The 25,249-nt window shown below is 38.6% G+C and overlaps 2 protein-coding genes across 2 annotated transcripts; both read left to right on the plus strand.

Annotated features, from left to right (window-relative positions):
* The first annotated feature begins 451 nt into the window (after window positions 1-451).
* LOC140861988 (uncharacterized) lies at window positions 452-2,097 on the plus strand. The gene is made up of 2 exons (XM_073264988.1): window positions 452-795; window positions 864-2,097. The coding sequence occupies exons 1-2, from the start codon at window positions 452-454 to the stop codon at window positions 2,095-2,097; spliced, it is 1,578 nt and encodes a 525-aa protein (XP_073121089.1).
* Window positions 2,098-22,236: 20,139 nt separating this feature from the next.
* LOC140865106 (inositol oxygenase 1-like) lies at window positions 22,237-24,944 on the plus strand. The gene is made up of 10 exons (XM_073269619.1): window positions 22,237-22,373; window positions 22,750-22,852; window positions 23,345-23,426; window positions 23,552-23,756; window positions 23,835-23,947; window positions 24,103-24,225; window positions 24,311-24,380; window positions 24,464-24,542; window positions 24,633-24,714; window positions 24,837-24,944. The coding sequence occupies exons 1-10, from the start codon at window positions 22,343-22,345 to the stop codon at window positions 24,861-24,863; spliced, it is 915 nt and encodes a 304-aa protein (XP_073125720.1). The 5' UTR covers window positions 22,237-22,342; the 3' UTR covers window positions 24,864-24,944.
* Window positions 24,945-25,249: the final 305 nt, after the last annotated feature.

The raw sequence follows: 25,249 nt of genomic DNA on the forward strand, positions 1-25,249 counted from the left end.
ATTTGTAATTATGTGATGCATTATTTTTAACCTTGTTATAATGGATTAGACATGTTGAGCCCCTAGGCTCACTATGCTTATATGGTGCAGATGAGCATGATGACGTTTATGTAGCTCCTACCGGTGGTGAGAACTTATGAGCTCACGGAGCAGTGGACCACGTGACCGTCGCAGCTATTTAGTTTATTATGTTGAATTTTGAAACATGTTTTATTTTATTATTGTTTCCGCATATGAGATTTTTCAGCTGCATTGTTTATTATTTTAAATTGATGCATGAAACATTTTAAAGGATTTATTTATTTAATATTTTTCAGGTTATTTAAGAAAAAGTATGTTATTTTTATATACATATATGTATGGGAATGTATGTATAGTAGTATTATTTAAAAAAAAATAAAATTCCGCATTTATTAGTAGTAGGCGTTTCAGAAGAGGGAATGTGGCGGACATGACTGTGGATCAGCCCAGTCAGTTCATCACTCAAACGGTACAAGCGGCCATGGGCCAGAATCCACCTCCACCCGTAGGTCAGCCAAACCCAATGGATGCAATGTGGGAAGAGATCAGGAGACTGGGTCGGCAAGTCGGAGGTCGGCCTGGGCCTATACAGAGGGAAAGCCCTTTTTCTCGGGCTATTCTAGATGAAGAACTCCCTGCAAATTTTAAGCAGCCTACTTTAGGGGAGTATGACGGGAGCTCAGATCTGGAGGAGCATTTGGGGAGATTTGAAAATGCAGCCCTGTTGCATAGATATTCAGATGCAATTAATGTCGGGTCTTCCTCACTACTCTGGTGAGATCAGCTCAGCAATGGTTCAACCTTTTACAGTCTGGTAGCATTCGAAGTTTCAATGACTTCAGCTCAGCTTTTCTACACCAATATGCGAGTAGCAAGAGATATTTGAATACTTCCCTCAGTTTGTTCAATATGAAGCAATCTGAGGTGGAACCGTTGCGGGAGTATGTTCAACGCTTCAATACAGCAGCTCTGGAAGTGCCCGCTGCCACTGCTGACACTTTGGTTAACTCTTTCACTCAAGGGTTGAGAGGAGGAGAGTTTTTCAGATCCTTGGTCAAGAAGCCTCCTTTGACTTATGATGAGCTCCTTAGTCGAGCTGATAAGTACGTGAATTTGGAGGATGCACAGAGGCAGAGGAGACAGGAAGGAACGTCTGGGAGCAAGCCCAGTGCCAAGGTGGGAGCAAAGGCAGAGGGGAAGACAGAAGGAGGAAGGAAGAGGGTTGCAGAAGAGATGAACAGGGTCAAAGGACCCTACCCTTATGTACCACTCTCAGTAAGCCTGGAGAAGACAATGCAAGTATGTGAGGATAGGCGAGCACTTGTGGGGCCCCGTAATGCTGAGAAAGGCCCGCGGTTACCGCCATCTGACAAGTTTTGCGATTTTCATCAGGAGTATGGGCATATCACCAATGATTGTCAGAGGCTAGGTGAGGAGGTTCAAAGGATCATGTATGATGACCCTCGAATCAGAGCTGAGCTGACTCGAAGGGCAAATCCTCCTCGCCAAGGCCGAGCTCCTCAATGGAGGAATCAGGAAAATAAAGTGAGGGGAAATCAACCTGATCATCAGAGAAGAGCTCCGCGAAATGGTCAGGAAGACAGAGTTGAGCAAATTGCAAATCACCCTCATAGGGGCATGATAAATATGATTTCAGGAGGCACTACAGATGGAGACTCAGGAAGGGCTCGCAAATCTCACATCAGCTGTCCTACTGATCCAAACATCAGTTTTGGAAGGAAAGATTTAAAGGATGTGGTGGTTCCTCATAATGATCCCTTATTGGTCACCTTGACCATAGCCAATTATGATGTGGCTCGCATCTTTGTTGATACTGGTAGCTCAGTAAACATTATCTTCAAAGAAACCCTTGACCAAATGAAATTGAAAGGATTTGAGTTGGACCCAATCACCACGGAGTTGTATGGGTTCATAGGTCATGCTTTGCAACCGTTGGGACAAATAGTGCTCCCGTTATCTCTTGGAAATGGAGAGCATAGGGTAACCAAAATGGCCTGCTTCACGGTGTTGATGCACCATCCTCTTTCAATGGAATATTGGGGCGCCCTGCCCTGAGTGATTTCCGAGCTATGACATCTACCTATCATCAGAAGTTGAAGTTCCCAAGTGGAAGAGAAGTGGGGGCCGTTCGGGGTGATCAAAAGGCAGCTCGGTTGTGCTATGTGAATGAGGTAAATATTGATGCAAAGAAGAAGCGTAGGGAGGTAGGAATGGTCTCAGTAGGTCGGACACCGAGGGTGTTTGGACAGAAAGTGCTTCTGGTGTCTGAAGAAGGTCATGAGAAGGTGGAGTTAAGCCCGGGAGCTCAGGTCGTTAAATTAGCTGCTGACCTCAGCCCATCGATGAGGCAAATCTTGGTTGATTGCTTGAAGAAGAACAAAGACGTTTTTTCTTGGTCTATATCAGAGCTCACAGGGGTTAGTGCAGAAATCATGGTTCATTGACTCAACATTTTTGCGGGAGCAAGGCCAATAAAGCAGAAGAAGAGACACTTTGGACCTGAAAAGGATAAAGTTATTAAGAAGGAGGTTGATGAGCTCCTTAGGGCAGGTAACATTAGGGAAGTGCAGTTCCCTACTTGGTTGTCGAATGTGGTCCTTGTCCCTAAGAGTTCAAGCAAGTGGAGGATGTGTGTTGATTTCCGAGACTTAAATAAGGCGTGCCCAAAAGATTGCTATCCTCTGCCTCGAATTGATCAGTTGGTTGACTCTACAGCAGGTCATCAATATTTGTGTTTCATGGATGCAAAGCAAGGGTACCACCAAATTCCTTTGGCAGAGGAAGATCAAGATAAAGTAAGTTTCACCACCTCTCATGGAACTTTCTGTTACAGAGTGATGACTTTTGGTTTAAAGAATGCAGGGGCTACTTATCAGAGACTCATGGACAGAGTGTTCGCTTCCCAGGTAGGGATAAATGTGGAAGTTTATGTGGACGATATCCTGGTAAAGTCAAAAGATGATGAGGGTTTGATTACTGACTTGAAGGAGACCTTTGCCACACTCAGGTCTTACGGAATAAAGCCCAATCCTGAGAAATGTGTGTTTGGAGTAAGAGGAGGCAAGTTTTTGGGATACATGGTTACTGAAAGGGGAATTGAGGCTAACCCGAAGAAAGTGCAAGCTATCCTATCCATGTCTCATCCTAGAAATCTGCAGGAAGTTCAAAGGTTGGTAGGAAGGATAGCGGCTCTATCTCTGTTCATATCCCGATCAGCTCATAGAATTTTACCTTTCTTCAGGGTTCTTCGGAGAGCTAAGAAGTTTGAGTGGGATGCTGAATGCGGGAAGGCATTTGATGACCTAAAAAGCTATTTAGCTGAACTCCCTGTGTTGGCTAAGGCAACTCCTGGGGAACCATTGTACATCTATTTATCAGCTATGGAAGGGGCAGTCAGCTCAGTACTTATTAGGCAGGAGGAAGCAGCTCAACACCCTATCTACTTCTTCTCACATGCCCTTAAGGGTGCAGAACTCCGGTATTCGGAGGTGGAAAAGCTAGCGTTGGCCTTGGTTATGACAGCAAGGAAGCTCAGACCTTACTTTCTATCACATCCTATTGTGGTGCTGACCAACAGCCCCATTGGGAGGATATTGACTCGAGTTGATATTTCGGGAAGATTGGTGAAATGGACTACGGAGCTCAGTGAGTATGACATCCAGTATGAACCAAGGTCAGCCATTAAGGCTCAGGCGTTGGCTGATTTCCTAGCCGAAACGATACATGTGGGAGCAGAGGATTTGTGGAAAGTATATGTTGATGGCTCTTCTAATAATGAAGGATGTGGAGTGGGGGTGTTTTTTATCTCCCCTCGTGGAGATGAGATCAGGTTGGCAGTTAGGTTGGATTTTCGAGCTTTTAATAACGAGGCAGAGTATGAGGCTGTGCTAATCGGCCTCCGAGCAGCTAAGCAAGCTGGGGCAGCTCGGGTGCATCTCTACTCTGATTCACAGTTAGTAGCTCAGCAGGTGAATGGAACATATGAAGTCAAAAATGAAAAGTTTAAGGAATGCATGAGGGCGATAGAGGAAGCTCGGGGTCTCTTTGATGAGGTAATGTTTGAACAAATTCCGAGGGAGAGCAATGAAAAAGCAGATTATCTTGCCAAGATGGCTAGCTCACTTCATAACTGGAAGAACAGAGAGGTAGTCGTGCAAGTGGAATTAACACCTTCTACTGAGCTCACACCATTAGCTCAGGAAGAGAGTGACTGGAGAAGAGAGCTCTTGGAGTACATGGAGAAGGGCGAATTACCCAAGGATCCAAAGATGGCATATCGGTTGAAGCAGAGGAGTCTCCGCTTTGTGATGGTGGAGGGAGTTCTTTATAAGAGGTCATTTTCTGGACCTCTTCTCAAGTGTTTAGGCCCTAAGGAAGCTCATTATGTCTTGAAGGAGATACACGAGGGGTGTTGTGGAAATCACTTGGGGTCTTATTCTCTAGCCCGTAAGGTTCTCTTAGCGGGATATTTTTGGCCTACTATTTTGAAAGGTGCCATAGCTTTGGTGACTTCTTGTGACAGTTGTCAGAGACATAGCAGACTTCAGCATCAGCCAGCAGCGTTAATGAAAGGAATCGTGGAAGCGTGTCCTTTCGATCAGTGGGGAATGGATATTGTGGGTCCTTTCCCCCCCAGCTCCAGCTCAGAAAAAATTCTTGTTGGTCACTATTGATTACTTCTCTAAGTGGGTGGAGGCGGAGGCCTTGGCTCGAATTACTGAAGAGGAAGTGCTGAAATTTCTATGGAAGAATATAATATGCAGATTTGGGGTACCTAGGAAGCTTATTTCTGATAATGGAAGACAATTTCAAGGAGCTCGGGTGCAAGCATGGTGTAAAGAGATGAAGATCCAACAACACTTCACCTCTGTCCATTATCCCCAAAGCAATGGTCAGGTGGAAGTGACTAACCGATCCTTAGTACAAAGTTTGAAGACACGCTTGGGAAAGGCCCAGGAAAATTGGGTGGAAGAGCTCCCTAGCGTGTTATGGTCATATCGTACTACACCAAAAATTGGGACCGGAGAAACTCCATTTAGCCTGGTTTATGGAAATGAGGCGGTCTTGCCAGCAGAAATTGGGGAAGAGTCGGCTCGGGTCATTTACTACGATGAGAAGAATGGAGAAAAGAGAATGGAAGACTTAGACTTCTTGGATGAAAAGAGAGAAGGTGTTGTCATCAGAATGGAGGCGTACAAGAACAGGATAGCTCGGTCCTATAATCGTTGGGTGCACAGGAAGGGCTTCCAGGTAGGAGATTTGGTGCTGAGAAAAGTTCAGGAGGGGGCTATAGGGAAGCTCGACCCTAAATGGGAAGGACCGTACAAGGTGGTGATGAGGCTCAGTTTGGATGCTTACTACTTGGAAGATTCAAAGGGGAAGATGCTGAAGAGACCTTGGAGTGCTTACAATTTACGCAAATATTATTCTTAAATGTTGCAAGAACAATTTTCCTTTCAGTTATAATTCATGCAGGCTACATTTTACTTTTATCTATAAGCAATTGTTCTTTTGAAAATATTGATGTAGACATGCCTCAGCTCAGCACCTTAGTCACGCCTTTTAGGCCCCTGACTTTAGTTCAGCTCATCACCTTAGTCACGCCTCTTAAGCCCCTGACTTTGGTTCAGCTCATCACCTTAGTCACGCCTCTTAGGCCCCTGGCTTTGGTTCACCTCATCACCTTAGTCACGTCTCTTAGGCCCTTGGTGTAAGGCCCGAAAATATTAAGTTCTTAATTACGGGATTTAAGATTTAAATTCTGAATAAGAGAGAAAAGATGAATTTAAGAATGTATGGAAATTAGAGATTTCAATTTCGGGTCAGAAATATTTAATTTGAGGATTTTTCGGATTTTAAGATTTTAATATCCGGAATTCTGAAATTAAAAGATTAAAAATATTTGAATTGATATTTATGGAATTTAATATGTAAATTCCAAGATTATAAATATCAAGGATTTAATTTAAGGATGAAATCCGAGCAAGGGCCAATTTGCAAATATTGAATAGTTCAAGGACTAAAATGCGATAAGGTCCGAAATAATTTAATTTTAATTCGAAAATATTTAATTTGAGAATTTTAGAGTTTAGAATTAAATTCTAATATTCTTAAATTATTTAGGATTGAAATTGAATTAAATCGCTTGTTCGGGGATTGAATTGCAATTAGGCCAAAGTTCAGGGACTAAACTACAAATAAGCTTATATATATCAATTTCCACTTGCTTTTTCATCATATTAACGTGAGGAAGCAGGGAGAAGATCAGAAAACCCTTCACGCCATTTTTGTCCCTTTTAAACTCCGATATCTTTTGATCCGCCCGATAGAATTTTCGATTAAGCATATATTTGCGATCACGGCTCTGAGTGCTACGTTTTGACGTAAGTTTTATCAATTTCTACCATGTTTGAATTTTATGATGTTGTTAGAATTAAGATTTGATTGTATAAACATGTTCTAGCATATACGACGATAGCATATCTAAGACGGCTCGAGAAAAGATCGTCGTTTGAACATGATTTCGATTTTTTTAAGAATTTTCGAAAATCTGGATTTTTGGGAGCTGACATTCACGTGTTATGCTGCTGGAATTGATGATGTTATATTGTTAAGATGATGATCATATTGATGTTTAAGCTTTTAGAAAAACCGAAATCGTATCGTTACGCCGCCGGTTCAAGATTTTGAATTGATATGAATTCTACATGTCTAGAGCTAATCTTTAAGCTTATTGTGGATGAATTGAATATAAGATTTTGTTGAGAATAAAGATATGATGATATTTGAATCGAAAGATTTATCGGACTCGAATAGTTGCGACGTCGGTTTGAATTCCGATTGTCTTAGCAAGATTTGAACTGAATAAGCTCTAAAGAATCATCGATTCAGAGTGGAACTTGATTTTTAGATATGTTATAATCTATTTCAGATTTTAATTAAAGATTATCGAAGTTGAATCGACGAGTTCGAATTCGAATACCTTGAAGTGTTTGAAGTTGAATCAAGAATACCTTCAAGTAGCACTGATTGAAATGAGCAGATTGTATGACCAATTTGGCTAGTTTAAGATTGATCAGCATTTGCAACAGATTCAAGAGGTTTGAATCGCGATGAAAGGTATGAGTTGACATTATTCTTGCCAGGTAGAACAACTCGAGAACGTGGTGGTTTTCGAGTTATCCTGAAATCACATACTTAGTTGTTTAAGTGCTCTTATGTGATTTACTTGCTTTTGTTGCTATGAATATTGACTTATGTGTTCAAGATGTTTATCAGTATTTATTTGATTAATTCATATAGATTATGTTGCATTCATCTTGAACCCTACCTTGAATAGCACAGAGGGCAGAATGGCCTAGAGTGCATATGACGTTTGGAGAACTGTAGTTGAGTGACATGAAATGTAGATTTACTTCCAGAGTCAGATGACTCATGGCACGGAATATAGATTTATATCCAGAGCTAGATGACTCACTATAGCTGCACCAAAGTCAGGGGAATTGAGATATTTAACACCACCTCGATTGGGAGAGTCGGTGGTTAGTTAAAGATTTTATTCCCCGGGATCCCAAGAACTAAGCTTATTGGTATCAGATTTGATAGCCTATTTTTTGGCACATGCATTGCATTTATGCATTAACCTATAGTTTTCTATGGTTTAGATTATGCAGTTATAAATGCTAGCATGTTGTAATACTCTATTCAAGATATGAATGTGTGCTATTGCTGTAGATGAATTGTTATGCTTTAAGAATTTAAGAATAGATGATGATTCTATGATCTACATGTTATTACATGTTTTATGATTTTAGATTAGTATGGCATATAGATTCCATATGCTTTCATGATGTATATGCATGTCTTTCATTCTGAGATTTATTCTCACCGGAGTTATCCGGCTGTTGCTTTGTTTGTATGTGTGCATTGCATCAGGTTAGGGCAAGATCAAGCTAGAGTTGGCTTGGATAGATCGAGAAGAGTCATAGCATGTGGTGACTCGGGTTTTAAGCAGATGTTATGTATTGTTAATAACATGTTAGAAGACAAAGAATCTTGTACATGTTTCTATTTGGTAAATCCTAGTTTATATTCATGAATTGATGTATTTATGAGTTAGGATTTATTTGTCAATGCATGTATATTATTTTGTAGCTTGTATAAGACTAGATGTCTTTAGATTCCAAGTTTGACAGCATTAAGTTGTAGCAGAATTTCCAGAATTTGGAGCCCGCTCGATCGGGTGACTTTTGCGGATCGAGCGAGGCCTTTATTTTGCAAAACAGAGGGTTGAGATTTTATGCTCGCTCGATCGGTAAAGTTTTACCGATCGAGCGAGGCCAATATGGATGCAGACCCGAGAGTTTTTACTTTGTGCTCGCTCGATCTGTAAAGTTTACCCGATCGAGCGAGGGGCCTTCTTTAAAAAAAAAAGTTTGTTTGCTCTTGGTTTGAATATTCTTTTATTGTTTGATTAATTGTCTATTAATCGTTAATTGCCCTAAGATGAGATTAGCAACCCGGGTCCCCACAACAGGTAGTATCAGAGCGTAAAGTCTTGGAGCGTAAAGTCTTGGAGCGTAAAGTCTTTGACTAAGATAGAAGTTGAGCGGGGTAGATTGAGTCGCATGCATTTATAGTATTGCATGATTATGCTTTACTTGCTTTACAGAATTGTATGCGACGATGATTGTTTGATTGAACACTGCTTGCTTTACTGATAGAAATACATGCTTATATGCTGATATGTATTCCTGAGTTATTGAATTCATTAGAATAAGTGAATTCGTTGCAAGAATGTAATATGTGACAAAGCATGATAATTTGCAAGCATGTGTTCTATTCAGAAGCATGAGATTATATGTATGTTATACTGTAATTGTATGTTATAATCTCTGCTATATCGATTGCTTCTGTTATCGAATAAGACAGCTTATGCAGATAGCATGAGAACCTCAGACAGAACAGAACCTCAGATAGAACAGAACAGTGTTGAGGTATGTTTTTGAGCCGATGCACTGAGAAGTATGTTAGATGAACAACTCCAAAGATATGAATTATCAACTCAGAAAGATACAGAATATGCTATGTCAAGAAAGGAGTTGATTTGAAGAGCTGGATCAGTTGTTCAAGAGAAGCATATTCAGATGAACATTGAACCAGCCTGATTTTATATCAACTCCAGGACTTAGCAAGAAGTTGGTGAAGTTTCCAGAAGAAGTACTGAAATTGTTTGGCAGATAAGTAAACGGAATTGTTTCTTTCCGTATATGCTAAATATGATAGAACAGTAGAGATGCATAAGTTGATTTCAAGCCAGTAAGAGAAGAACGAAATCATGAACCGGTAGTACGAGGCAGAGTTGAATTTTTATTTATGCCTCTGTAATTGTGGAAACACTATGATCATCACCTCCACTACAACTTCCATAGCAGTATAGCTATGAAGCAAGAGATAGTGGCAACAACAGCAAAGATTGAAAGGCTCAAGTTGTATCAGATAAGAATATTACAGGTAAGTGAGTTAATTATAGTTAACCGCTTATATATTGATTGCATAGTATACAGTCATAGATTAGTGATTTGTTATGCTATAATCCGTATCTGATGAGCCTTTATTCAATATATTTGCTGAGATTTTTGCCTTTGAGTAGAAGAAATGCATTTGAATGATTAGACAAAGAAGATGAAATGCAGACTTGATGAAATAAGATTGAATATGCATTATAGATATTAATGCAATAACTGAGTTTCAGATAAGAATTGATTGATTCTGTGCAGTGATTAAGTTAGATCAGCAATAGCAATGAGTAGAGATCTATTTGATATGAGTTGCAGAAATAAATTTCTATTATGTCGGTACTGTTTATATCACGATGATCGTGGAAGAATGTCAGTAGAAGTCTAGTCGATATATTGAACTAGTACAGAATTAACCTAGAATCGACAGATATGTCAATGGTTAGAATGTACAGAAATAGTTCAATGACATAGATCGATTTTTCTACGACATGAATGCAGTTCTATATAGAGTGGTGTCTAGTACGATGGTATGATGACAACTTGTATAGAAGAGCATCACGTGAACTAAAGAACTTCAGAAACAGTTAGCAGATTTAGTATAAAAGAGTTATGTAGTACCGAAATGATGATTAATTCTATGACAATAAGTTAAGTCGAAAAGATGATATTCGACTATTGTCAGCTAAGAATTAATAACTGAACTCATGTTAATAGAGAATAAGAACGATCAGTTACAGTTGAGCGTTATCTTCAATTTTGCTGAAGCTATTACATCATAGAAATCGTGATTCTTGAATTTCTTGATATCGATTCTGAGGTTTTTGTATTCGACCTCGATCGAGTTTGATGGACTCTTATTTTTTTTTACTAGAGTCTGATTTGATTCCTTCTTCTTGATTTTTCTGATGCAAGTGATATGGTATCACTTAGCAGATTTTATCATTCAGAATATGTAATTTTAGATGATCTTGATTTGAGCAAGTTCCTTTGAGCTGAGATTTGAGAATTTTGATTATTTGATGTATTTATTCAGTGTATCTTGAAGTATTTGGCTCGTAACTGATAGAAATTCAGATTCAGAATACTAACAAGATTTATGGGTTTTAGATAATTGATGGATTTATTGGGTACAGATCTGTACTTGTTGAATATTTATGCTTGACAGATACTTAAACGATCAGAATTGTTACGATCCAAGCTAAACTCGATTGATTTGGAACGATAAAAGTAACATTGATCTAAGATCAAGCAATAGAATATTGATTGAGAACGCTAGATTAAGATAAGAGATAAGACAACAGAGCAGAATAGATGAATTTTTGCGGTGAATAATCATTTGATTATGCCAGATATTCTAGATATGGAATATCAGATTCTGAAAGAGGCATATGACAACAGATTTAATATCCATTCAGTTGTCTAAACATGTATGACTTACATGTAGTCATTACCTGGAAATCAGTATTGGTGAAAGAAATGAAAGCAGATACGACAGAATTACCATTATCAATACTAAAATTCCAGTAAAAGAAGCCGAAAAGAAGAACTCAAGTGGTTTATGTAACAGATTAGTTACATAAGAGTTGAAATCAAATCAACTTTGTGAAAGATTTTAGTTCGAATCTATTCAAATCGTTATGATTTTGTGATTTAGAGTATAGTAGATTTCGACAGATTCATGAATATGTTGTATTAGATATGATACAAATATAAAGAGATACTGGTTATGCATTTAGCAAGATGATCAGATTACAGAAATTATGAAAATCTATTGTCAAGATAGAGACTTTAGATTTGTTTTCTAGATTGTGGCATTGATTGTCAGATGTTCTGAGTGTTTGGTTGTATGAGATTTCATTATGCCATCCTCTGATTAGTGGGTTATCAGATGTGATTATCCAGATTTCCGAGAATATTCTCAGAATGATAGTACTAGATTCGGTACTAATTGATTGATTATTTGCCACTTGATTACTATGATTCCTGTGATAGCTATTTGATAGATATAAAGAAAATATTTTGATGATTGATTGATCAGAAACACAGAATTGTCTTTATATTGAAACAATCTTACAGAAATATCAGCTATCAGACCAGCTATGAGTCACGAAATGATAGCGAATGTGAAGATGGTTTTGAACAAAATAAGAACAGAACATCATAGACAGAATGAGCAAATGAGTAACAGATAGAAATGTGAAGCCTGAACAGAATGATCAGTTAAGAATTTCATTTCCGAGCATCAGTAGGTTCAGAACGAGGTTTCAGAATTGATTCCTATGAGTATTTAATCTAGCTTATGGATTAATACTCGAATTGTCAGATAGATGAATTGTTATCCATATGCATTGGCTGAAGAATATCAGCTAGAATATGTATGTGCATTCAATTCAGATACAACAGAAGTCGATAAAATTGTAAGCAAGACAGACTAACTAATGCAGAGTTAGATCACGAGAAAGAGCAACTTAGATATAAGTTGACTCAGTGATTATATGTATTGCAGAAGCAATCAGAAAGAAGATTAAGATATGATAGAAGAGAAGATATCAGAATATATATCGAAAGCTCAGAGAATTGAAGTCAGTATTACTTCAGTCAGCTATACAGCTTACGAGAATCCGCAGTCAGATCGAATGCGATCATTCCTTAGAGGGGAGGAAATGTAAGGCCCAAAAATATTAAGTTCTTAATTACGGGATTTAAGATTTAAATTTCGAATAAGAGATAAAAGATGAATTTAAGAATGTATGAAAATTAGAGATTTCAATTTCGGGTCAGAAATATTTAATTTGAGGATTTTTTGGATTTTAAGATTTTAATATCCGAAATTCTGAAATTAAAAGATTAAAAATATTTGAATTGATATTTATGGAATTTAATATGTAAATTCCAATATTATAAATATCAAGGATTTAATTTGAGGATGAAATCCGAGCAAGGGCCAATTTGCAAATATTGAATAGTTCAAGGACTAAAATGCGATAAGGTCCGAAATAATTTAATTTTAATTCGAGAATATTTAATTTGAGAATTTTTAGAGTTTAGAATTAAATTCTAATATTTTTAAATTATTTATAATTAAATTGAATTAAATCGCTTGTCCGGGGACTGAATTGCAATTAGGCCAAAGTTCAGGGACTAAACTACAAATAAGCTTATATATATCAATTTCCACTTGATTTTTCATCAGATTAACGTGAGGAAGCAGGGAGAAGATCAGAAAACCCTTCACGCCATTTTTGTCCCTTTTAAACTCCGATATCTTTTGATCCGCCCGGTAGAATTTCCGATTAAGCATATATTTGCGATCACGGCTCTGAGTGCTACGTTTTGACGTAAGTTTTATCAAGTTCTACCATGTTTGAATTTTATGATGTTGGTAGAATTAAGATTTGATTGTATAAACATGTTCTAGCATATACGACGATAGCATATCTAAGACGGCTCGAGAAAAGATCGTCGTTTGAACATGATTTCGATTTTTGTAAGAATTTTCGAAAATCTGGATTTTTGGGGGCTGACATTCACGTGTTATGCTGCTGGAATTGATGATGTTATATTGTTAAGATGATGATCATATTGATGTTTAAGCTTTTAGAAAAACCGAAATCGTATCGTTACGCTGCCGGTTCAAGATTTTGAATTGATATGAATTCTACATGTCTAGAGCTAATCTTTAAGCTTATTGTGGATGAATTGAATATAAGATTTTGTTGAGAATAAAGATATGATGATATTTGAATTGAAAGATTTATCGGACTCGAATAGTTGCGACGTCGGTTTGAATTCCGATTGTCTTAGCAAGATTTGAACTGAATAAGCTCTAAAGAATCATCGATTCAGAGTGGAACTTGATTTTTAGATATGTTATAATCTATTTCAGATTTTAATTAAAGATTATCGAAGTTGAATCGACGAGTTCTAATTCGAATACCTTGAAGTGTTTGAAGTTGAATCAAGAATACCTTCAAGTAGCACTGATTGAAATGAGCAGATTGTATGACCAATTTGGCTAGTTTAAGATTGATCAGCATTTGCAACAGATTCAAGAGGTTTGAATCGCGATGAAAGGTATGAGTTGACATTATTCTTGCCAGGTAGAACAACTCGAGAACGTGGTGGTTTTCGAGTTATCCTGAAATCACATACTTAGTTGTTTAAGTGATCTTATGTGATTTACTTGCTTTTGTTGCTATGAATATTGACTTATGTGTTCAAGATGTTTATCAGTATTTAGTTGATTAATTCATATAGATTATGTTGCATTCATCTTGAACCCTACCTTGAATAGCACAGAGGGCAGAATGGCCTAGAGTGCATATGACGTTTGGAGAACTGTAGTTGAGTGACATGAAATGTAGATTTACTTCCAGAGTCAGATGACTCATGGCACGGAATATAGATTTATATCCAGAGCTAGATGACTCACTATAGATGCACCAAAGTCAGGGGAATTGAGATATTTAACACCACCTCGATTGGGAGAGTCGGTGGTTAGTTAAAGATTTTATTCCCCGGGATTCCAAGAACTAAGCTTATTGGTATCAGATTTGATAGCCTATTCCTTGGCACATGCATTGCATTTATGCATTAACCTAGAGTTTTCTATGGTTTAGATTATGCAGTTATAAATGCTAGCATGTTGTAATACGCTATTCTAGATATGAATGTGTGCTATTGCTGTAGATGAATTGTTATGCTTTAAGAATTTAAGAATAGATTATGATTCTATGATCTACATGTTATTACATGTTTTATGATTTTAGATTAGTATGGCATATAGATTCCATATGCTTTCATGATGTATATGCATGTCTTTCATACTGAGATTTATTCTCACCGGAGTTATCCGGCTGTTGCTTTGTTTGTATGTGTGCATTGCATCAGGTTAGGGCAAGATCAAGCTAGAGTTGGCTTGGATAGATCGAGAAGAGTCATAGCATGTGGTGACTCGGGTTTTAAGCAGATGATATGTATTGTTAATAACATGTTAGAAGACAAAATCTTGTACATGTTTCTATTTGGTAAATCCTAGTTTATATTCATGAATTGATGTATTTATGAGTTAGGATTTATTTGTCAATGCATGTATATTATTTTGTAGCTTGTATAAGACTAGATGTCTTTAGATTCCAAGTTTGACAGCATTAAGTTGTAGCAGAATTTCCAGAATTTGGAGCCCGCTCGATCGGGTGACTTTTGCGGATCGAGCGAGGCCTTTATTTTGCAAAACAGAGGGTTGAGATTTTATGCCCGCTCGATCAGTAAAGTTTCACCGATCGAGCGAGGCCAATATGGATGCAGACCCGAGAGTTTTTACTTTGTGCTCGCTCGATCGGTAAAGTTTACCCGATCGAGCGAGGGGTCTTCTTTAAAAAAAAAATTTGTTTGCTCTTGGTTTGAATATTATTTTATTGTTCGATTAATTGTCTATTAATTATTAATTGCCCTAAGATGAGATTAGCAACCCGGGTCCCCACACCTGGCTTTGGTTCAGCTCATCACCTTAGTCACGCCTCTTAGGCCCTTGGCTTTGATTCAGCTCATCACCTTAGTCACGCCTCTTAGGCCCCTGGCTTTGGTTCAGCTCATCACCTTAGTCACGCCTCTTAGGCCCCTGACTTTGGTTCAGATCTTTACCTTAGTTACGTCACCTCGACCCTGACTTTGGCTCAGCTCATTACCTTAGTCACATTTTAACTGAAACACATCTAGTACTTGGCACATCAACCAGTACAGGTTGGGAGCTCATTCAAGCTTTCGAGCAACATAAGCCAGGTCAGGTCGGGAGTTCATTCAAGTTCTCGGGTAACATCAGTCAGGGCAGGTCGGGAGCTCATGCAAGCTCTCGGGCAACATCAGTCAGGTCTGGTCGGAAGTTCATTCAAGCTTTCGGATAACATGAGCCAGGTCAGGTCGGGAGTTCATTCAAGTTCTCGGGTAACATCAGTCAGGGCAGGTCGGGAGCTCATGCAAGCTCTCCGGCAACATCAGTCAGGTCAGGTCGGAAGTTCATTCAAGCTTTCGGATAACATAAGCCAGGTCAGGTCGGGAGTTCATTCAAGCTCTCGGGTAACATACGTCAAGTCACATCGGGAGCTCGGCCAAGGCTCCTCGGCATATTTACCAGCTCGGCTCGGGAGCTCAGCTCAGCTCGGGAGTTCAGCTCAGCTCATCACCTTTGGGAGTTAATTTTTAAGTATTTATCTTGCCCCCCTTCAGGAGCTCAGCTCAGCTCACCTTTGGATGTTAGTTTATTTTTAAGTATGTATCTTGCTCCTCTCAAGGAGCTCAGCTCGGCTCAACACTTTCGGGTGTTGGTTTATTTTTAAATGATTATTATGCCTCCCATTAGGGAGCTTAGCTCGGCCACCTAAAGCTTAGCTAAGTTCAACGCCTTTTGAGTGTTAGTTTATTTTTAAGTATTTATCTTGCCTCCCTTCAGGAGCTCAGCTCAGCTTACCTTTGGATGTTAGTTTATTTTTAAGTATGTATCTTGCTCCTCTCAAGGAGCTCAGCTCGGCTCAACACTTTCGGGTGTTGATTTATTTTTAAATGATTATTATGCCTCCCATTAGGGAGCTTAGATCGACCACCTAGAGCTCAGCTAAGCTCAACGCCTTTTGAGTGTTAGTTTATTTTTAAGTATTTATCTTGCCTCCCTTCAAGAGCTCAGCTCAGCTCACCTTTGGGAGTTAATTTTTAAGTATTTATCTTGTCTCCCTTCAGGAGCTCAGCTCAGCTTACCTTTGGATGTTAGTTTATTTTTAAGTATGTATCTTGCTCCTCTCAAGGAGCTCAGCTCGGCTCAACACTTTCGGGTGTTGGTTTATTTTTAAATGATTATTATGCCTCCCATTAGGGAGCTTAGCTCGGCCACCTAGAGCTCAGCTAAGCTCAACGCCTTTTGAGTGTTAGCTTATTTTTAAGTATTTATCTTGCCTCCCTTCAAGAGCTCAACTCAGCTCACCTTTGGGAGTTAATTTTTAAGTATTTATCTTGTCTCCCTTCAAGAGCTCATCTCAGCTCACCTTTGGATGTTAGTTTATTTTTAAGTATGTATCTTGCTCCTCTCAAGGAGCTCAGCTCGGCTCAACACTTTCGGGTGTTGGTTTATTTTTAAATGATTATTATGCCTCCCCTTAGGGAGATTAGCTCGGCCACCTAGAGCTCAGCTAAGCTCAACACCTTTTGAGTGTTAGTTTATTTTTATGTGTTAATTTTGCCTCCCTCTAAGGAGCTCAGCTCATTTTAAGGTGTTAGTAATCGCAACTCAAATTGTGATAACCTAAAAGAATAATAATATAACTGAGCTTGCATAATCTGACAAAAATCTAAGTGTTTACATAAGCAATTACAAAAATTAATTTTCATTCTCCCCTTCACCCTCGCCTCCCTCGGCCTCAGCCTCGTCCTCCTTGGTTGCCTCTACTGAGGTGAGGGAGAGGGCAAATCCATCCAAGTCTAGAAAATCTACTGGGATCCCTTCAGGAGGATAACCTGCTGCCCTGAACTGCTGCATACAACCCTCGAACCCTTTGGATAGGTAGCCATAGGCTTGGACAGCAACCTCATCCATAAACTCGTCCGACTTTAGGAAGCTTTCTTTGAAGCCTTCAGCTCCTTTGGTCAGCTCGGTTCGGGATAGCTCTAGCTCTTGGAGGGCTTGAGAAAGCTGATCCTGGGAGCCTTTAAGTTCACCCTGCAGGGCTTCCTTCTGCACCTCAGAGACTCGGAGGTCGTTCAGCTGCTTCAGCCGGTCAGCCTGGAAGCCCATCCGCGTCTCCTCCATTTGGGCTCAGAGATTGGCCACCTCATTTTCATGACCAATCTTGGCGTCCTCCGCTAACTGATTAAGCTCAGCAAAATGAGGTTCATAACCTCGGGTATCCTTGGAAAATTGCTTGCGAGCCATGGAAGCTCGGAGGGACATCTTAGCGTTCAGGACGGCGGCCTAAGAAAGAAAAAGAATAAGTAAATGAGAACATAAAAGAGGAACATGAAATAATGGATAAATGAAAGTTACCTCAACAGAGTCAGTGTTAGAGCGCTGCATCAGCTCAGCCCATCCAAGGCTCTTCACATAATCGGCGTCAGCCTGGGAGATCATATCTCGGAGGACTGATCCGGTCGTTGGAGTAGGGCCGACCCCCACGATGCGCAGAGCATCGTGGTACATTTCAAAGAAATTGGTCCTGCATCGGACCACGGGAGTCTGAGGTTTATCCGCCCTGAACTGGCAGAGGGGCACCACCTCAGGAATAGAGGACTTCCCAAAGTCCAGCTCTACCACTTCAGGGCGAGGGCTGGATGTGGCCCGCCTTTTTGAGCCCTTAGAGTGAGGGGCAGAAGGCTCGGACTTACTAGCAGTTCGGGGTGAAGGGGCTTTAGGCTTGGCGGAGCTCCCTTCAGTCCTGCTCCCAAGGGGGGTAGCCGTTCTCTTCTTCTCCAGCATTCTTTTCATGGCAGCATCCATGACTCTTTTTTCTATATATATAAGAAAGAAAAGAGGTCAGTTCAGGAAATAGTGATAGTAATATGGCTAACATGTTGGAGCAAGGGCGGGGGAAGGGCCATACCTAGATTTCCTCGGACCGAGACATCGGCCGAGCTGAGCCCATGGTGGCAGAGCAGATCTTCTGCCAGAAGGGCAGAAGTATCAAAGCACCTTCCCCCTATAGCCCTTTGGGCTCCAGTAAACAATTCCCCTTGACGGAAGCCCGGGGCGAGAACAGGTAAGAGGGGGAGAGCATCCCTCCAAGTTGAGCATATATCCCAATCATCGGAGGGATGAACAAAAAAGAAAGAGTTTTTCCAATTTTTGTTAGAGCTGGGAGAGCCCTTAAAAAAATTACAATTAGGTCGGCAAGAAAAGTAGAAGGGGCCCTCCTCAGAACGTTTGGGAAGTAAAAAATTACAAATAGTAAAACAATTTACGTCATAGCCTAAAGTCCTAAAGAGGACAACGAAACTACACAGAGTGCGAAAGGAATTAGGAGTGAACTGCCCTAAATGAAGCTCATAGTAACGGCTGAGCTGTTGAAAAAGGAGGGGGAGAGGAAACCTAAGACCGGCCTCCAGCTGATCTAAATAAAAGGTATAATACCCCTCTGGAGGATGGTCAGCTCGGGCCTCAGGGTCAGGAATGATGAACTCATAATTCTCCGGGGCGTGAGATAGAGCTCTTATCCTGTCCTCATCCAAAGCATCTAGCTCGGATGGGTATTGCTCAAACCACGGCACCACGGGGATTTCTGGGTCATTGCCCAGGTCATATTCCTGAGCAGAGGTTGAAGCATGAGCAGGGTCCTGGCCTGAAGGCTCTCCTGCGGGAGTAAGAGCGAGGGAATCAAATCGATCCACCTCACAGAATACTTCGTCAGAGCTTCCAAAATGAGCTCGGGAAGAAGTAGCCATGAAAGGAATACTTACTTAGGAAGCTCGGAAACTTGGGAGAAAGGGAAGAAGGCAGAAAAACTTGGAAGAGGGGAATTCAAGAGAGAATTTACAGAAGTAAGAAGTGAAGAAAGTGAAAATGAAATTTTGACAGCAAGGGGCTATTTATAGAAAGATCGGGTTAAATCGAGCCGTTGAATTTGGACAGGTGTACGGCTCAGATTCGTTGGAATTCAAAAATTTACCGTTAATGATTGTCAGAATGACAGGAGGGCTCAGCAGGCACCTCAGGTCGGCATTCTCTTAGGGTCATCTCATAATCAAAAACAAATTTCGAGTCTTTAACCTCAATTCGACTTTTATGGGAGGGACTTGTGATACCCGAAGGAGGAAACCACCTCAGCTCATGGATGACCCTAATATAAAAAGAACATCCCTAATCAACCAAAACTGGTTCAGGAGCTCATCTCGTGAGCTCAACTAAGCTCCTCCAACATCACCTCCAGCTTGGGTCGGGAGCTCAGCCAAGCTCCTCCACCATCACCTCCAGCTCGGGTCGGGAGCTCAGCTTGGGAGCTCAGCCAAGCTCCTCCACCATCACCTCTAGTTCGGGTCAGGAGCTCAGCTCGGGAGCTCAGCCAAGCTCCTCCACCCTCACCTCCAGCTCGGGTCGGGAGCTCAGCTCGGGTGCTCAGCCAAGCTCCTCCACCATCACTTCCAGCTCGGGTCGGGAGCTCAGCTTGGGAGCTCAGCCAAGCTCCTCCACCATCACCTCCAGTTCGGGTCGGGAGCTCAGCTCGGGAGCTCGGGAGCTCAGCCAAGCTCCTCCACCCTCACCTCCAGCTCGGGTCGGGAGCTCAGCCAAGCTCCTCCACCATGAATTTCAGCTCGGGTCGGGAGCTCTGGAGTTCATCTCAGCCCCGATGTCAGTAGGGAGTTAGCTTAGTAGAGGGGTTGGACAACCTTGATGAGCTAGCTAAGATGTTAGGATCAGTGTTCAGGTTGAGTTCAGGGGTTCAGCAATAACTCACTCATTCCTTTTCCATATGACCCCAGGGAGAGCAGCAGTATAGCGTCCTCATGATGACAGTTCAGCTCAGATTGAGTGTATTGTTATTTCCTTTGTCAGACAAGATTCGGGCGAGATCTCAGCCTAAATATTCGGGATTGTGATCCCGGGATTCGCGGATTCTTGATAAGGAAGGTAGGCGCTAAATACGGAGCTCTCTCCTATAAATACCAGGTTCACTTTTATTATTTAGATCCTAATTTTTCACTCGTGTGGATACCACTCTCTATATTTCGCTATCCTAGCATCTGACTTGAGCGTCGGAGGGGATACGCCGGAACACCTTTCAGCCCCCCTTAACACTCTTGTTAGTGGTTTCAGGTCAGCAGCAGTTCACCTTTTATTTGGAGGAGCTTCTTCAGCTCATCCAAAGAGATCACTTCATTGAGGTATATCACATCATTTTAATTATATAGTTGATAAATTAAACGACACATACACGGTTCCTTTTTACTAAGAATAATTAAATTTAAAGATAGTAGGATTAGAGGAGTAAACCATTCAAGGAGAGTACAGAAACTACGTGTAACCAAACATCATTTTAATTATATAGTTGAAGTTGATAAATTATGGGCATTCATAAAATAAACAATAAAATTATCAATAGGCACTAGGCAGGGCTTCCAATTATCCATAAATAAATCCCCATGAATTGAATAAATGTATATAATTAAGTGTTTTTCAAAAGTTTTAGTTTTAGATTTATGCAAATATAAATATTTATCTGATCTCTTCCATTGATAAACATTTTATAAAAAAAAATTATCTAAAATTTTTAGATAGCTCATAACACTGGTTATGTTATTATGTAAGCTTATGTTAAAACTTGTTATCTATTTAAGACGAATTTTTTATTTTTCTTTGTTTAATGAGCTATCTAAAAATTTTAAGATATAAATAAGATGTAATTGGATTTTAAAATATAGATAAATTTAATACTGAAAATTTAAAAAGAAATCATATTTAAAATAATAAATGTGAATTACTTCTACGCACCTGATGGGTATAAGTATATTTTTAATATTAAGTGGTTCAATTTGTGAGAATCACATTTTTAAAGGACTAATTTCTAATTTTGGAGTCCTGAAAGATTAATTTGCATTTTTGGACCTAGAAGGGTTAATGTACAATTTAACTCAATATTGCCTATAAATAGAAGGGGATCTCTTCATTTCAAAGTAAGTGACTCTTAAGCTTGCAAAAACTCTTTGCTCTTTTGTTTTGTGTGGAGGTGATCGCTGACTTGAGCGTCGGAGGGTTTTCGCCGGGTGACCACCCAACGTCTCTAACGTGTGTTCGTGAATCAGGTGACAGCCCAAAAAAGAGATCGTACGACTTCTTCAGGTCACCAAAGAAATAGGAGATTAGGAGATCGATCTCTCTCTGCAGAAGACCAGGAGGACGTACGACTTCTCAATTTATTTGCTAATTGAAAAGATAATTATTTCGCCCGCATCAACACAAATTTTGTGTGTTTGGAAATAAAATAATAGTTTTACTGTAATTTCCTTATGCACTTCACCACATTAGTTAAGAATAGCAAATTTTTAATTACTGTAATTTCGTTATGCACTTCACCACATTAGTTAAGAATAGCAAATTTTTAATTAAATAGTGAGTAAATAAGATATATTTTATCAATTTCAGTTATTATTATTATAATTTTTTTCCTTTGAAAACAGCAATTTCAGTTAATCAATTCTGTTAAACGGATATAATAAAATATTATTAGATATTACTTTTTATAATAATGCCCATAAAACCAATATCATTATCTCAAATCTTTGAACAGTCAATTTTGGTTAAACTTAGAAAACAAAATAAAAAGAATATGATATAAATATAATTTGCAGGAGGTAAGGAAATGAGAACACGTGGGCAAAGATTGTGACTGAATCCTCGTCCCTGGGTCCCACATTTTTGAAAGCAAGGCAACAGAATCCGACCCCACAAAGGCCACAAAACATGTGAAAAGAACACGTTTTGATCTGCATGGAACAGCTGGGGCACTTTATCATCCTCTTACGTAGAACATGTGTACGTAGCTTCCTTAATTTGAATAATTTTTAAGGATAATATTATTATATATAAATAAATGCAACAGATGAAGAAAGCTATATTTTCAGGGAAGGACTCCATCCATCCGAATTCTCAGTTCAAGGACACTTTCCGGCGATTATAAATACCCCACCCATTGTTTTGTATCTAAAACATACATGCCACAACAAGCTGTACTTCTCTTTGATATTATTATTATTATTATTATTTTGGAGAAATTTTATATCCAAGATCAGCTCCATTTCGATTCAGGATGACTATCACCATACATCAGTCAGCTTTCGGTAAATTTCTTAATTTTTTTTATTTTTTATTTTTGGTTTTTTGTTGTTTGATATCGTATCATTTTTGGATCTACTAATGATCTTTAGAATTATTTTGTACATCTTTTCTTGTTTTCTCCGTATTAATTAAGGTTTTTGCATGATTAATTCTCTTTCTTTTGCTGAATTGAATTTCCATTTTTTTTATTTTGTTTACATTATTTACTAGAGGTTTTGGATGGGGGAAATAAGAGAGGATGAGATTGGATAAGACACTACTCGATCAATATTTATTTATATATTATATAGATAGTCATTGCATTTATATTTTTCCTCTTTCACCTTATCTTCATATATCTTTAATAATATTTGGTCCTTAATTTAATTTAATTTGTAGTTGGAGAGCATGCAAAGAGTGAAGTTGAAGATAAGAAGTTGAATTTGGAGGCCGGAGGTGGGTTTTTGGAACCAGAAGCCAATTCATTCGGCCATCACTTTAGGTATTTTCTCCCCTCCATAAATAGTTCGGAAATTACTCTAATTTTGCTCCTAAATTTGGTTATTATTTGCTCATATAATAGACACATCAATTATTGTGATTAATTAAAACTTTAAATTAATGATCATATTCATTCATCAATTTGTGTGTTATTAATTATTCGACTATATACGCGTGTATATACTATAGTCATGAGCAATGAGTCAATGACTTAGGGATTATTGTTATTAATTTTTGAATATTTAGCTAGGGAATAAAATTTTTTTAATTACATTTTAATAATTTATTTTAGCTCTCTTCATTTTGCTCATGCATCCTTTATCATGATAGGGATAATAAAGAAATATTGATGAGTATTCTTAATTTAGTTTTTGGACAGAAGTGCTTTAGAAAAGCAAAAGTGCATTTTCTTATATGTATATATACATATAAAAGATCATTTGATTGATCAAGATATATCCCAACTTAATTAATAAGTTAGCCAATTTAACAGGGATTATGAGGCTGAAAGTGAAAGACAAGAAGGGGTTGAAACATTCTACAAAATTAATCACATCAACCAGACTTATGACTTTGTAAGTTAATTACAAACCTAGCTATCTCAAAAAAACTTTTTTAAGTACTATATATTTTTACTACCCCAAAATATTTCAAGTTTGTGTACATTAATTAACGATTTCGTCATGATATCATATCAAAGGTAAAGAAAATGAGACGAGAGTATGGGAAACTGGACAGGGTTGAGATGAGTATATGGGAATGTTGTGAACTGTTGAACGATGTCGTAGACGAAAGCGATCCTGATCTTGACGAGCCCCAAATGGAGCATTTACTGCAAACAGCTGAAGCCATAAGAAAAGACTATCCTGATGAGGATTGGTTGCACTTGACTGGCCTCATTCACGGTTCGTGTCGAAACTCGTGTTTTGGATCAATAAATTATTATTGTTGATTTATCTCTTTGGTTTTGTTGTTGGTGTTAGATCTTGGAAAGGTCGTCCTTCATCCTAGCTTTGGTGAACTCCCTCAGTGGGCTGTTGTAGGCGATACGTTTCCTGTCGGATGTGCGTTTGATGAATCAATCGTTCACCACAAGGTGTTCTTTTAATATATATTCTCTTGTACGTATTTGAATCTATGTCACGCTTGAATTTATCAGAGTTCGAATATATCTATATGACTATATGTATGGACTACATTTTCTATGTAAATTAATTTGAAACACTCTGTACGTTATGGTAAATGCTGCAGTATTTCGAGGGAAATCCTGATTACAAGAACCCCACTTACAATACTAGATATGGAGTATATGAACACGGGTGCGGACTTGAAAATGTTATGATGTCGTGGGGGCACGACGATTACATGTATCTGGTATGCGTTTGAAACCGACCCCTTTCGAGAGAATATCACACACCATATCTAGGTTCTTGATGCATAACTGATCACTACTTTTCAGGTGGCTAAGGGAAACAAATCAACCTTGCCCTCAGCAGGTCTTTTCATCATCAGATTTCACTCATTCTACGGTAATTAGAAGATATATAGTAAATTTTCTTTTACGAAAAATCGAAATATTCCATCTCATCTGATAGATTAAAATGAATGGCAGCATTGCATAGGTCGGGAGCATATAAGCACTTGATGAACGAGCAAGACTTGGAGAATTTGAAATGGCTTCAAATTTTCAAGTAACATATTAATCTGCAATATTCTTGTTTATATAATTTTCTTGAAATTTCTTGACTCATTTGCAAAGCATATACTTTAATTGTTTGCAGCAAGTATGATTTGTACAGCAAGAGCAAGGTTAGAATTGATGTGGAGAAAGTGAAGCCATATTATCTCTCTCTCATTCAAAAGGTAAGTAAGTTTCCAAAGATTAATTCATACAAATTTCTTACATTCGCTAATATAATTAATCAATCTTATATTTTGTCCTAATTAAATAATTTGGGTATTAATTAATTGTTAATTTTGTGCAGTATTTTCCAGCAAAACTTAGGTGGTGAAATTGTGGTTGGGAGCTAGTTGACAAATCAAAGCTTCTTTAGACTATTTTCTTTAATTCCCATGAATCGTGTTCTTTTATCGTGTAATGTAATGGAATATACTATTAAGCTAACGTTTTAGCTTTGTCCTTGGTGAGTATATGGAATAAAAATAAGATATATTCTCATAAATATTTAATTATTTAATTTTCTTTCTCGGTGAATACAATTAATTTAATTTTCTAATTTCCTTTTACGTGAAGTCTTTGAGGATTATTTAGAGTTTGATCAGTTCCATTTACGCAGGGGGTAAATGTATATTATTTTAATTTAAAATGTCATTTCATTATACTAGAGTGAATTTTAAAAATAAAGTCGGTCTTAGACTTTTTTTTCCAATATTTTAA

This window comes from Henckelia pumila, chromosome 4, assembly GCF_033568475.1.
Source record: "Henckelia pumila isolate YLH828 chromosome 4, ASM3356847v2, whole genome shotgun sequence".
Classification (NCBI taxonomy): domain Eukaryota; kingdom Viridiplantae; phylum Streptophyta; class Magnoliopsida; order Lamiales; family Gesneriaceae; genus Henckelia; species Henckelia pumila.

Excerpts from the sequence above, each read along its gene's own strand:
- LOC140865106 (XM_073269619.1), top strand. The coding sequence starts at position 22,343 with ATGACTATCACCATACATCAGTCAGCTTTCG. Across the intron at positions 23,427-23,551 it reads TCAACCAGACTTATGACTTT|GTAAAGAAAATGAGACGAGA; the intron begins GTAAGTTAATTA and ends ATCATATCAAAG. Across the intron at positions 23,948-24,102 it reads AATCAATCGTTCACCACAAG|TATTTCGAGGGAAATCCTGA; the intron begins GTGTTCTTTTAA and ends TAAATGCTGCAG.
- LOC140861988 (XM_073264988.1), top strand. The coding sequence starts at position 452 with ATGACTGTGGATCAGCCCAGTCAGTTCATCACTCAAACGGTACAAGCG. Across the intron at positions 796-863 it reads GGGTCTTCCTCACTACTCTG|CTCAGCTTTTCTACACCAAT; the intron begins GTGAGATCAGCT and ends CAATGACTTCAG.